The sequence below is a fragment of the Podarcis muralis genome, chromosome 7 (assembly GCF_964188315.1).
Source record: "Podarcis muralis chromosome 7, rPodMur119.hap1.1, whole genome shotgun sequence".
NCBI lineage: Eukaryota > Metazoa > Chordata > Lepidosauria > Squamata > Lacertidae > Podarcis > Podarcis muralis.
In genome coordinates, this window is record NC_135661.1 from 8000150 (window position 1) to 8014603 (window position 14454).

Consider the following 14454-nt stretch of genomic DNA (forward strand, 5'->3'; position numbering starts at 1 on the left):
CAAGCGGGAACACTGCGCAACGATCCCGCTTGCTGTCCTGGGTTATGGGATAGCCGTGCGCAGCCTCTCCCGGGCAAGGGGAGCCTTCATCCCCCAAGGCTCCCCCAAGAGCCGCGCTCCCTTTAAAGAGCGGGAAAGCCCCCAAGAGCCGCACACACGCTCCAGCGGCTCTTTAAAGGGAGTGCTGAGCAGAGCCTCCCGCCTGCATTCGCTCCATAAGATGCACACACATTTCCCCTTACTTTTTAGAAAGCGAAAAGTGTGTCTTATAGAGCGCAAAATACGGTATATTATTGCCTGCATTTCTCTCCCTTGAGCGACTCCTCTTGCTCCCTGTCTTGGCAGGGACCTCTCTGAGCTGGGCCACGAACTCTCCCGCTCCAGCCGCACGGTCCACGCTGCCTGCCTGAACCTGAGCAGCAACCTGCGCCTGTCGGAGAGCAGCACCGGCGCCACCCTGGAGAAGCAGGCGCTGCTGATGGCGCAGCTGGAGGAGCAGCTGAAGGACAAGGTCCGCGACATGATCCAGCTGCAGGTCCGCTGCGACATGGAGAAGGCCGAGCTGGGCAACAGGTACCAGGGAGGGGGGGGCGGTTGGGAGAGGTAGGTTTAGCACCCGGCAGGGGAGCCTTCTCTGGCCTCCAGCATGGCCTGTGGTCAGGGTAGAAGGAACCAGGCAGAGGGTCTTCTCAGTGGTGGCGCCTGCCCTGTGGAACGCCCTCCCATCAGATGTCAAGGAAATAAACAACTACAGTGGTACCTCAGGTTACAAACACCACAGGTTACAAACACTTCGGGTTATAGGCTCCGCTAACCCAGAAGTAGTACCTTGGGTTAAGAACTTTGCTTCAGGATGAGAACAGAAATCGTGCTCCGGCGGCGCGGCAGCAGCGGGAGGCCCCATTAGCTAAAGTGGTACCTCAGGTTAAGAACGGTTTCAGGTTAAGAATGGACCTCTGGAACGAATTAAGTTCGTAACCCGAGGTACCACTGTATCTGACTTTTAGAAGACATCTGAAGGCAGCCCTGTTTAGGGAAGTTTTTTAATGTCTGATGTTTTGTTGCATTATTATTATTATTATTATTATTATTATTATTATTATTATTATTATTATTTCTGTTGGGAGCCACCCAGATTGGCTGGGGGGAAATATATATATTTGTGTGTGTGTGTGTGTGTGTGTGTGTGTGTGTGTGTGTATATATATATATATATATATATATATATATATATATATTATTTGGACACGGGTGGTGCTGTGGGTAAAACCTCAGCGCCTAGGACTTGCCGATTGCATGGTTGGCGGTTCGAATCCCCGCGGCAGGGTGCGCTCCCGCTGCTCGGTCCCTTCACCTGCCAACCTAGCAGTTCGAAAGCACCCCTGGGTGCAAGTAGATAAATAGGGACTGCTTACTAGCGGGAAGGTAAACGGTGTTTCCGTGTGCTGCGCTGGCTCGCCAGATGCAGCTTTGTCACGCTGGCCACGTGACCCGGAAGTGTCTCTGGACAGCGCTGGCCCCCGGCCTCTTGAGTGCGATGGGCGCACAACCCCAGAGTCTGGCAAGACTGGCCCGTACGGGCAGGGGTACCTTTACCTTATATATATTATTTATACCCCGCCAATCTGGCTGGGCTTCCCCAGCTACTCTGGGCAGCTTCTAACACCTAAAAACAGAATAAAATAAAACCTTTCTGATACAGGGCTGCCTTCAGACGTCTTTCAACCGCTGAGCTATGGCCTGCCCCCCCCCCCCCGCGATATGTTCCTCACTCTTTGCATGTGGGGTTTTTGCTGAGGAGCTTGGCTCAGGCGCAGGGCCCATCTGCTTTGCCTGCAAGAGGACTACTTCCGAAGCTCCCCCCCGCCCCCGCAAGGCCAGAAAGGACCCCCGAGCACCCCCACCGGCCCAGAACTGACCACTTTCTCTTCGCTTTCTCTTCCCTTGCCCTCCAGGATCAACGAAGTCACGTCCAGCCTGGAGCGCTTGAAAGGCCAGAACGCGGAGAAGACCAAGGCAATTGAGGCGCTGACCCAGAAGCTGGAGAGTTTGGTGAGAGGAGGCATATGGGTTTGGGAGGGGGAGGAGGATGGGGTGCATTGAGTGGCCCTCAAGAAGAGGAAGCTCGCCAGGCATCTGCTCTGGCAGGGGCCGGGTGGCCCTAAGGGGTCTCTCCACTTCTGGTGCCCCCCCCGGTTCTGCACCCCCCCCGGCTGGCATGTGTCCCCCCTCCCCTTCCTCCCCCACTTGTGCCTGGGACTCTGTTGCTTTCATCCCATTTTTGTCTTCCTCCTTCTGCTTTCTGTGCTCCAATATTCCCTTCATGCATTCATTCATTCATTCATTTATGTTTTTCTTGATTTACAAAAGTGTGTGCAATGTCTCCCTCTCTCGTATATATATTTTCTCCATGTGACATTTTTACAAATCAGTTTCATTTGTTGAGACATTGGGAAGATTAGGGGGAAAGAGGTGGGGGGGGGAGATGGGGGTGGCGATGTTTCTATTTTACTTACTACAGTGGTACCTCGGGTTACAGACGCTTCAGGTTACAGACTCCCCTAACCCAGAAATAGTACCTCGGGTTAAGAACTTTGCTTCAGGATGAGAACAGAAATCGTGCTCCGGCAGCACGGCGGCAGGCCCCATTAGCTAAAGTGATGCTTCAGGTTAAGAACGGTTTCAGGTTAAGAACGGACCTCCGGAACGAATTAAATCCTTAACCCGAGGTACCACTGTATATGTAGGGTTTGGTGTCAGCGTTGCTTGTGCAGGTTCTTTGCTGTTCGCTTGTGTTCCTTTGGTGGTGAGAGAGGTTAGGGTTGGCCTAGGGTGTGGTTGTTCATTTGCGGTTGGCTGTGGTGGTCTTCGTTTTCATGTGTGAGTGAGGTGGGTGGGTGTTTTGGATCAGGTTAGCCATATTGATTTGTATGCCATGGGTGGATTTTTGTCGTTGTCTTGTTGGGCTGTGTATGTGATAAAGGGAAGAAGGTGTCTTCTTCTATACAGTGGTACCTCGCAAGACGAATGCCTCGCAAGACAAAAAACTCGCTAGACGAAAGGTTTTTCCGTTTGCGAGTTGCCTCGCAAGACGAATTTCCCTATGGGCTTGCTTCGCAAGACGAAAACGTCTCGCTACTTTGTTTCCTTTGTCTAAATAATAATTCGCAAGACGAAAAATTCGCTAGACGACAAAACTTGCGGAACGAATTAATTTCGTCTTGCGGGGCACCACTGTATTGAGATGTTTAAAAAGGGAAGAGAGAGAGAGAGTTTTCTTAAGCTTTTCTTCCCACTTCCCAACTCCTCTCTGCTCTGCCTCCTTTGAGGACAAGGGTAAATTTCCTTGTCCCCCTTTGGTGTGTGTGTGTGTGTGTGTGTGTGTGTGTGTGTGTGTACGTTATGGTCTAATCTTCTTCCCATACTTCTCACTCGAGTCCCACTTCATTTGAGCTTTGCCATGGATGAAAAACTGGGGGGTGGAACCAGAGGGAGGAGATTTATTAATGCCTAAAGCCCTTCCAACCCTGCCTGGGTGAATCATAGCGTTGTAGAACTGCAGAGGGAACCCCAAGGCTCATGCAGTCCAACCCATTGCAATGCAGGAATCACAGCCGAAGGCTCTCTGACAGACATCAATCCAGCCAGCCCCTGCTAAAGAAACTTCCCATGTAGTCCACCAAGTTCCGAAGGAGTCTGTTCCATGGCTGGACTGCTCTGACCCTCAGAACGTTTTTCCTAACGTTGATTCGGAATCTCCTTTCCCGTATTTTGAATCCAGTGGTTTTGGGTGCTCCCCTCTCTGTAGCAGCAGAAAACAAGTTTGCTCCATCTTTGGGGCACCCAGCATAGCTGTCAACGTTTCCCTTTTTTAAAGGGAAATTCCCTTATTCCGAATAGGATTCCTCGCAAGAAAAGGGAAAAGTTGACAGCTATGGCACCCAGCAGGTTAAGGATTCATCCCTGGTAAGTAGAACCAGGTACAGTGGTGCCTCGCAAGACGAAAATAATCCGTTCCGCGAGTCTCTTCGTCTAGCGGTTTTTTCGTCTTGCGAAGCAACCCTATTAGCGGCTTAGCGGATTAGCGCTATTAGCGGTTTAGCGGCTTAGCGGCTATTAAAGGCTTAGCGGCTGAGCTGCTAAAAGGCTATTAGCGGCTTAGCGGCTTAGAAAAAAGGGGGGAGCGAAAAAAATCGCAAGACTCGCAAGACGTTTCCGTCTTGCGAAGCAAGCCCATAGGGAAAATCATCTTGCGAAGCAACTCAAAAACGGAAAACCCTTTCGTCTAGCGGGTTTTCCGTCTTGCGAGGCATTCGTCTTGCGGGGCACCACTGTATGGCTGGGAAGGACTGGAACTCTGGATTGCTGCTCTTTAGCCAGTGTAGACGAGACTGAGGCAGGTGGGCTTCGAGTGTCAGGCAGCCTCCTCTGTTCCTTTTGTTTTGTTTTGTTTTTGGGGTTTTTTTTTAAAAAAATTATAATATAAATGTTATTAGTATTTTCCACACAACAACAACACGAAAAATATTGAAAAATAACAATACCCAAAACACAAAAACCAACATTCCAAAAACAAAAAAAGGAAATCCATATCTTACAACTTAATAATATAAACACTAAAACGAAAAACAAACATTGACTTCCACCAATCCCACAGCACCTCTATCCTATCATCTCTATCCTAACATCTAGATATAAACCCCTCTTTCTTATCGTTTCACTTGACAAGCTTATTCCAGACTCAGCCAGATTTCTATCCTCGAACCTTGACTTTTAAGGTATTCATTTAGGCACTCCCATTCTTTTTTTTACTTCACTTTTTTGTTTTTGTCTTATTATGTCTGTCAATTTGGCTAATTCTAAATATTCTGAAAGCTTACATAGCCACTCTCCCCTAGTGGGTAATTTTCCCTTTCCAATACTTAGCCGCCAGGATTCTTGCTGCAGACGTCGCGTATAAGTAAAAATTAGTTTTGTCCTTTGGAATATCATCATTTAAAATTCCTCAAAGGAATGCCTCTCGCCTTTTACTATATGATATTCTTAGTATTTTCTTTATTTCTTCGTGGATCCTCTGTTCCTTTGAGTTCCCTCCAAGCTGCCTGCCTGCAAATGCCCAGCAGCCGGAACCTGTTAGAGAGCCCCTCTTCCTTTGCTGATCGTCCTGCCCCATGTCTGGTTCCAGGAAGCCTCCCATGCCCAGGAACAGGCTGTGGCTGAGGCCGAGGAGGTGGAAGCCCTGCGGACAGAATCTGAGTTGCTGCAGCAGACCCTGCGCGACCTTGCTCAGGTACAGGGCAGAGGACCCCCACTGTCCCTTTCGTGGCGTCTGGCTCATCTCTTTTGAAGCTGGGATGTAGTAATAATAATAATAATAATAATAATAATAATAATAATAATAAGCTCCTGTTGCTCGGTCCCAGCTCCTGCCAACCTAGCAGTTCGAAAGCACGTCAAAGTGCAAGTAGATAAATAGGTACCACTCTGGCAGGAAGGTAAACGGCGTTTCCGTGCGCTGCTCTGGTTCGCCAGAAGCGGCTTAGTGATGCTGGCCACATGACCCAGAAGCTGTACGCCGGCTCCCTTGGCCAATAAAGCACTGCAACCCCAGAGTCGGTCATGACTGGACCTAATGGTCAGGGGTCCCTTTACCTTTACATCTGACTGGGTCTCCCCAGCCACTCTGGGCGGCTTCCAACCAAATATCAAAAGCAATACAGCATCAGACATTAAAAACTTCCCTAAAGAGGGCTGCCTTCAGGTGTCTTTTAAAAGTAAAATAGTTGTTTATTGCCTTGACATTTGCTGGGAGGGCGTTCCACAGGGCAGGCGCCACTACCGAGAAGGCCCTCTGCCTGGTTCCCTGTAACCTCACTTCTCGCAGCGAGGGAACCGCCAGAAGGCCCTCGGTGCTGGACCTCAGTGTCTGGGCTGAACGATGGGGGTGGAGACGCTCCTTCAGGTATACAGGTATGCAGGTGAGGTATGCAGGTGAGATTTTATTTTTGTTCTCCCCGTAGGCCGTGATCTCCGACGCGGACAGTGCCGTCCACCTCCCGGCCACGGAAACCTCAGACAGCGACGCCACCGGCCTCAGCCTTCGGGGCTTGTCCTCCAGCTTCCGGACGCCCTCCCCGCTGCGCCGTTCCTCCCCCCACCGCCGCAGCCTGTCCCCCATCTTCCCAGACTCCACGCTGGTGGTGGTGCAGTCAGCCCTGCAGAAGCGCCAGCTGCAGCTTCAGGTGAGGGAGGAGGGGGCGTCCGATTCCCACCCCACAGCCCCAATCAGCCCAAAGGCCAGGGAGGCAGGTGGGGCACTTTGGGGGAAGAAGGCCCATGCCAAAATCCCGAGCAGGCCCACTTCATGGAAGGAAGCGCAGGAGGGGATAATAATAATAATTTTGCCGCAGCCTCTCTGGGCCGCTTGCAACATATATAAAAGCATAATAAAACACTGAACATTGAAAAGCTAAACAGTGTTTGTCTCACTTGAGATTGGGCCATGATTCTATATCTCCTTGCAGACATTGATAAGTATGTGGCCTGGCGTGTAGCACTTTTTGCAACTGCCGCCAGGAAAATTAGAAAAATATTATATAGCCGAGATAGCTATCAACTGCAAAGGAGATGTATTTATTCGACCCTATCTACACCAAGCTGTATCTTTCTCACTAAACTTTGTGCATAATTGTCTTTTATTGTTTAATATTACTTTTAATATATTAGAGGCCCCACAGTGATTTTAGCTGATAAATTTCATTGTCTAATGTTTCAATTTATATATTAAGGAGTTTCTATAGTTTTGTGCAGATTAGGTCATGTTTTGACAATGTAAATGTTTCAAGTTTTTGTGTCAAACTAGTATATATTTTATTGAATGACATTGTATACATAGCAGCAGCCTTTGTCTATAAGCAATAAACTTGACTGACTGACACTCAAGATTGGGGGCGGGAAGGGGAGAGAGGAGTCCCTAAACTGCAAAGGGAGAGGCCACCCCCAAAAAGGCATCGCTCGTTCTCCATGTGTGAGAGCAGGAATACAAACTGAGCTTCTTCCCTGTCTAGACCGTGCAAATGTCCTCAGTTGGTCTCGTTTTCCGTAACTTATTCTGATTCTTGTCACCTGGATCAGGGACACCTGTTTTCCAAATGGCATCCGGCCTCTCACCTCTGGTTTTGCAGACTTAGTTGGCAGCCTCATCACCTGCCATGATGGGGGAGGGGGCTAATAGCCTGGTTTTTGGAAAGACACAGGGGACACAGGTGGCACTGTGGTCTAAACCACTGAGCCTCTTGGTCTTGCCGCTCAGAAGGTCAGCAGTTCAATCCCCGCGATGTGGTGAGCTCCCATTGCTCTGTCCCAGCTCCTGCCAACCTAACAATTTGAAAGCACACCAGTGCAAGTAGATAAATAGGTACCACTGTGGTGGGAAGGTAAATGGCATTTCTGTGTGCTCTGGTTTCCCTCACGGTGTTCCATTGCGCCAGAAGTGGTTTAGTCATGCTGGCCGCATGACCTGGGAAGCTGTCTGTGGACAAACACTGGCTCCCTCAGCCTGAAAGTGAGATGAGCGCTGCAACCCCAGAGTCGCCTTTGACTGGACTTAACCGTCCAGGGGCCTTACCTTTGGGAAAGACAGTCAGAAAGAGAGATTCTCAGGAGGCTTCCATAGAATTGTACAAGACAACAATAGATAGAGAAAGTAAACATGTACACAAAACATGTGCAACCAGAATGCAAGGCCGACAAGTAAGCCCTCCTTGCTAGCCTAAATTTACTACCCATTGTGCATTTTGGTTGTTCTGCACAATCTGTTGACTTGAGGAAATTGGAAACCAGAGTCCCAACAATCGTAGTATCCTTCTCTGCTGAACTGTGATTGTTGGTGCTTAGGTAATTTTAGAAATCCTTTAACTGCTTCATTTATGGTAGTGGCTCTTTGCTGTGCTGTGAGCTGCTCTGGGAGAGAAATACAGTGGTAACAACCCCAGCGATCAGAGTTCTCCTTTTCCTCATCTGGGTGTGGGCTTTGCTACCTGCCGGTCTGTTCCTGAGCCTGACGTTGCTGCTGGCTTTTACTTTTTACACCCAGGACCTCCGGGGGAAATACGAGGCTGCGCAGGACCTTGTGTCGTCCCTGAAGAGGCAGTTGGCAGAGAGCGACAACGAGCGCCGTTCCCTGGAGCAGAAGATCCTGCAGCTGAAGGGGGACCTGGACAGGCTGTCGCAAGCCAAGGAGGACGCGGCTCACGATGCCAACCACTTTCGGTCTTCCGCGGAACTGCTGGGCAGGTGAGGCACCTCGAATTGCCCTCTGGAAGGAAGCAAGGAGCACCAGGAAGGCAAGGCATGCCTTTGTGAAATTTCCCCACTGCCTCTCTGGTCTGAGTTCCTGTCCTGGCTGTGTCTCCTTCCCAGAAGCCTCCGCTGAAAGGGCTTGTGTGTATGTCGGCATATAAGGACTGAACCCCCCTCTGCACAGAGGGGCAGCAGAACAACCTGCACCCAGAGGAGGCTTGTGTGTCTCTGTGTGCGTCAGCGCTCTGGGCTGCCTTCTTTCCAGTCTGGAGGAGTAATTCAGCACTGTGCTGTTGGAGCGGGGAGTCCCTCACTTGGCCTTGGCCCTGGATACCTGAAGGAGAGTTACTGCCCCCAGCGTTTCCAAAAATTGGCTTCTTGTACTCCGCCTCTTGGGGGGACATGGATGGCGCTGTGGGTTAAACCACAGAGCCTAGGACTTGCCAATCAGAAGGTCGGCGGTTGGAATCCCCGCGACGGGGTGAGCTCCAGTTGCTCGGTCCCTGCTCCTGCCAACCTAGCAGTTCGAATGCCCCTCAAAGTGCAAGTAGATAAATAGGTACCACTCCAGTGGGAAGGTAAACGGCGTTTCCGTGCGCTGCTCTGGTTCGCCAGAAGCGGCTTAGTCATGCTGGCCACATGACCCGGAAGCTGTACACTGGCTCCCTCGGCCAGTAAAGCGAGATGAGCGCTGCAACCCCAGAGTTGGTCATGACTGGACCTAATGGTCCGGGGTCCCTTTACCTTTTACTCCGCCTCTTTTTGCTGCATTGTTTTCCCAGTTATTTCCAATTCACATCCCTTTCATCATCATCATCATCATTTATACCCTGCCCATCTGACTTAGTTTCCCCAGCCACTCTGGGCGGCTTCCAACAAAAGACCAAAACCACACTAAGATGTCACACATTAAAAACTTCCCTGATGTCTAAAATGACCTAAGCACCAATAAACAGTTCAGCAGAGAAGGATACTACGATTGTTGGGACTCTGGTTTCCAGTTTCCTCAAGTCGACAGATTTGCAGAACAACCAAAACACACAATGGGTAGTAAATTTAGGCTAACCTTATATTACCTTCTTTTCTTTTTTCTTTTTGGTTATTTTAAACTTATTGCCCTTAGCAGATGTCTGTCCACTTGCCCATGGGACTCCCCATCTTCTCAAGAGAGAGAGAGATGGTCATGGTTCTGAATGCACTGGGACGGAACAGCCTCAACGGCTGTTGTGGGAAGTTGATGGAATGGGCGCTGTCCTCTGCTCCCTTACTGTCCTCGCCGTGCTGTAGTGTCCCCTCCTTTCTCCTCTCCAGCGAGAAGACGAACCTGGAAAAGAACCTTCAGCTGTTGCAGCAGAAGCTGGAGGTCCTCCATCTGGAAAAGGAGAAACTGCAGCTGGCTAACATTGACCTTCAGCGACAGCGTGATGGCCTGGAAGAGGAGAAAGAGGACATCTTAAAGGACCAGGAAAGGGCTCGGAAGGAAATTGAGCGGAGGTAAAGTGGGAGATTGGTGAGATTTTTTTCTTGGGGGTGGGTGTCCCCTTTCTTCGAGAGGGACTGAAGCTGATGTGGTCTCAGGTCCAGTTCTCTGGCACTAGGGTTGGGGGACATCTTGCAGTGACACAGAGGCATGCTGGGAAGGTATGGAGCTTCCTTCAAAACACCAAGTCAAAAGCAGCGGACTCTGCAAAAACATTGAATGTTGTCTGCCCAGGAATCATGTGGTGCCTAGGGAACAACTTGCACCTTAATATCAGCAAGACAAAGGAGATGGTGTTGGACTTTCGGAGGAAGAGAAAACTAGCCTCGCTGTACATCGGGGAGGGCTGTGTGGAGAGAGTCTCTTCCTTTAAATTCCTAGGAGTTTAACTCAGAGAAGATCTTACTTGGAAAATCAGTACAACCCAGGTGGTTAAGAAAGCCCAACAGAGACTCCATCTCCTTGGAGTATTGCGGAAGAACGATGTCAATCAACATTTGATGATCTCCTTCTACCGGTCAACAATAGAAAGTGTCCTTTCATACTGCATCACAGTGTGGTACGCTGGTTTGACATCAACTGATAGGAAGTGCCTACAGAGGGTGGTGAATACAGCACAAGATATTATGGGCTGTCTCGTGAATCCGCTGGATGAAATAGCGGAAGAACATTGCCTCAGGAGAGTGAGGACAATTCTCAGGGATGATTCACACCCTGGCCGGCACTTTCTTGATCTCCTGCCCTTAGGCAGAAGATATAGAAGCATGATTAGTTGCACCAACAGGGTAAAGAACAGCTTCTATCCGTGGGCTGTTAGGCTGCTGAATGAAAAGATAACAACAGGGCAACTGACTTTCAGGTTTGGTGTGTGTGTGTCAGTAAACGAGGGGAATTAAGACTAAGAGAGCTGAGTGGGGGGGGTGCTCGTGTAATCTCACTGTATACAAGTTGTACAAGTGACAATAAAGTATTTCAATTTCTCCCCTCTTCTGTCTCCCAGTCGCAAGCAGCTGGAGCAGCTGGAAGCAAAGAAGTCTGGCCTGAAGAAGGAGCTTGTGCTGGTGAAGGAAGCCCTGAGCAAAGCCCTTCTGGAGAAGGAGGTCTCTCAGCATGAGAAGGCCGAGGGCGATGAAGCCCTGTCCAAGGCAAGGAGGCAGCTGCTGGGGAGGGAGAGACTTGCACACCCTTCTGAAATGTGTTGGGGGTCCAGAGGCAGCATTATTATCAATTTACGATGGGGTGGAACAGGCTTCCTCAACCTCGGCCCTCCAGATGTTTTGGCCTACAACTCCCATGATCCCTAGCTAACAGGACCAGTGGTCAGGGATGATGGGAATTGTAGTCCAGAACATCTGGAGGGCCGAAGGTTGGGGATGCCTGGGGCAGAAGGTTCGTTGGCTAGGAAGGACTTGCTCACAAATTTATTGACAGCTGCACAAATTATGATAGCTAGGAAGTGGAAGGGGCAAGCAGAAGATAAAAAGGAAGGATGGTATAAAGAGGTGTGGGATATAGCTACTAATGATGAATTAACATTAAGGTAAGATGGGGACGTGGGTGGCGCTGTGGGTTAAACCGCAGAGCCTAGGACTTGCCGATCAGAAGATTGGCGGTTCGAATCCCCGTGACGGGGTGAGCTCCCGTTGCTCAGTCCCTGCTCCTGCCCACCTAGCAGTTTGAAAGCACCTCAAAGTGCAAGTAGACAAATAGGTACCGCTCCAGCGGGAAGGTAAACAGCGTTTCCGTGCGCTGCTCTGGTTCGCCAGAAGCGGCTTAGTCCTGCTGGCCACATGACTCGGAAGCTGTATGCCGGCTCCCTCAGCCAATAAAGCGAGATGAGTGCCGCAACCCCAGAGTCGGTCACGACTGGTCCTAATAGTCAGGGGTCACCTTTACCGTTAAGATGGGGAATATGCAGGAGAAATGATTTCAAGGAGATGTGGAAGGTGTTTGTAGAATTTGTACTGTAAAAACAGAAAGGGGTTAAACCATCGCAAGAGGCATTGAAATTTTGGAGGCTGCATAGTTACAATGGAATGGTCTCGGGGTGTGCATCCACTTTTTTATTCTTATTTATTTAGGATTATTACCTTGTCAAAAAAAAAATGTTAGGGGAAGGCTGCAGGGTGTGTGTGTGTTATTGGGATGCTTTTGCTTTTCTATTTATTATGTATTTTGCGTTTGTATATTCTGATTTTATGTTGTAACGGCCCTGAGACCTGCAGGTATAGAGGGCTGTATACAAATTAAATAAATAAATAAAATTTGGCAGCCCACCCAGGTGCCTTTCAGTACGTCCAAAACAAGACGTGCAATCAATGAGGCTAAGGCTGCCCTCATGCCTGTGTTGGGGGATCCTGAGCATGCACACCATCCTGCTTGCTTGAGACCATGAGGGGGGTCCTGCAGGATTAGGCCACAGGCAGCCTTCAGCCTGTCTTGGCAGCTTGCTTTGCTCTAGTCCCAGCAAGCAGGTGTTTTTTTTAAAAAAATTATTATTCTTATTACAGTGGTGCCTCGCAAGACGAAATTAATTCGTTCCGCAAGTTTTTTCTTCTTACGATTTTTCCGTCTTGCGAAGCACGGTTTCCCATAGGAATGCATTGAAAATCAATTAATGCGTTCCTATGGAGACCGCTTGCCAGGCTGGCGGTGCGGAGAAGGGCTTTTCTCCCCACCGCAAGCCTTCAGGACAGGTACGGGAACAGAGGGGAAGGCGCGCAGCGCTTCTCCTCTGTTCCCGGGGCTTGCGGTGGGAGGAGAGTTTTTCCTCCCCACCGCCAACATTCAGAACAGCATTCTGAATGTTGGCGGTGGGAAGGAAAACCCTCCTCCCATCGCAAGTCTTCAGGACAGCCATCCAAAGGCTGGCACGGGGAGAAGGTCTCTCCGCCCCGCCGCCAGCCTTCAGAGGAGCCATCCAAAGGCTGGCGGCGGGAGGAGGTCTCTCCGCTCTGCCGCCAGCCTTCGGAGCAGCCATCCAAAGGCTGGCGGCGGGAGGAGGTCTCTCCGCTCCGCCGCCAGCCTTTGGAGCAGCATTCCGAAGGCTGCCGGTGGGGCGGAGAGACCTCCTCCCGCCGCCAGCCTTCGGAGGAGGTCCGAGGACAGTGGGGAAGACGCGCTGCGCTTCCCCGCTGTCCCGGAGATTTCCCTATGGGCTTTCGTCTTGCGAAGGAAGCCCATAGGGAAATTCGTTTTGCGAAGCGTCTCCAAAACGGAAAACCCATTCGTCTAGCGGGTTTTCCGTCTTGCGGGGCACCACTGTATTATTATTTACTGAATCTATATACCGCCCTATACCTGGAGGTCTCAGGGCGGTTCACAGAAAAGATCACAATATATAAAATCAAAATTAGAACAATAACCCAATAACACCCTCCCCCCCAAAAGAGCCACATTTTAAAAGTGCATAGGGTGTCAATCAGATCAACCAAAGGCCTGGTTAAAAAGGAACATCTAAAGGTGTGTAATGAAAGCGCCAGGCAAACTTCCCTGGGGAGAGCATTCCACAGATGGGGAGCCACTGCAGAGAAGGCCCTGTTCTCGTGTTGCCACCCTCCGGACCTCTCGAGGAGGGTCTCAGAAGATGATCTCAGGGTCCAGGGAGGTTCACATGGAACCTGAGCCACCAGGCCTTTGTGGGGTGGCTCTTGCTTTTTGCAGGGGCCTGGGGTTGGCACCTGGGGTCACAGGCTGTTCTGCACCTCCTTTCTTTTCCTGTTCCAGGCCGAGGCGAGCCGGACTGAGCTGGAGCTGGCTTTGAGCCGCCTGAAGTCGGAGGAGTCCTCCCTGCGCGACTCGCTCTCCAAGATGAGTGCCCTCAACGAGGGGCTGGCACAGGATAAGATGGAGCTCAACCGGATAATCATCCTGGTAAGAGGGAGGGGGGCTAGCGGCTGCAGAGAGGGAAGTGTGTCTTGTATTGTCTGCAAACCGAGAGCGTCCACATCTGAAGGATTTGTGCCAGAAGGAGGTGGCAGAGCGTAGGGTTTGTCACGGAGTGGGAGAATGTCCAGAGGTCTTTGTCCATGACAGAGCAGAGGCAGGAAAAACAGTTCCTGCACAGGAAGTACAATATTTTTCGCTCCATAAGACGCATTTTTTCCCTCCTAAGAAGTAAGGTGAAATGTCTGTGCGTCTTATGGAGCAAATGCACTGGACGGCAGAGGGATCCCTCGGCTGCCGCTGCAGTCGTGAACTGAGGGATGCCTCTGCAGCCAGAGCCATGGCTCCCGTCCGTCGCTCGCAGTAAAGCCAGCAGAGCGAGAGCCGCTGACACGCTCTGTGCAACTCTCGCTTTTCTTGCTTCAAGCCAGCAAAGCACCTGTCCCAGTGTCTCCTCCTCCTCTTCTTGCTCCAATCCAAGTGAGAGCTGTGCAAAGCAGGACAGAAGCCACGTAAGCGGCTCTCGCTTTGCTTGCTTTAAAGTAAGACAAACGAGAGCCGCTTACAGGCTCTGCGCAGAATATTTTTTTTCTTGTTTTCCTTAAAACTAGGTGCGTCTTACGGTGTGAAAAATATGGTACCTCCTTCCGGCTTGGGCATGAGGTCCAGCACTGCTTTGCCCATAATTATTTGGGATAGCAGGTGTTGCAGGTGTTAATATTGCACAGTTTGAAGTGACTGGAAGCGTAAGAACCGACTCCTTTTGGAAGAAATCATTGTCCGGGCGC

The 14454-nt window shown here is 50.4% G+C and overlaps 1 protein-coding gene across 3 annotated transcripts in view; it reads left to right on the plus strand.

Annotated features, from left to right (window-relative positions):
* The window catches only part of CROCC (ciliary rootlet coiled-coil, rootletin), a 66721-nt gene that overhangs the window by 20839 nt on the left and 31428 nt on the right, over positions 1-14454 (plus strand). For all 3 annotated transcript variants that reach the window (XM_028741364.2, XM_028741363.2, XM_028741362.2), the window contains 8 exons: positions 346-573; positions 1956-2052; positions 5186-5290; positions 6021-6242; positions 8096-8295; positions 9613-9795; positions 10782-10926; positions 13508-13654. In XM_028741364.2, the coding sequence (XP_028597197.2) occupies positions 346-573; positions 1956-2052; positions 5186-5290; positions 6021-6242; positions 8096-8295; positions 9613-9795; positions 10782-10926; positions 13508-13654 (1327 nt within the window). The remainder of the gene's footprint in view (positions 1-345; positions 574-1955; positions 2053-5185; positions 5291-6020; positions 6243-8095; positions 8296-9612; positions 9796-10781; positions 10927-13507; positions 13655-14454) is intronic.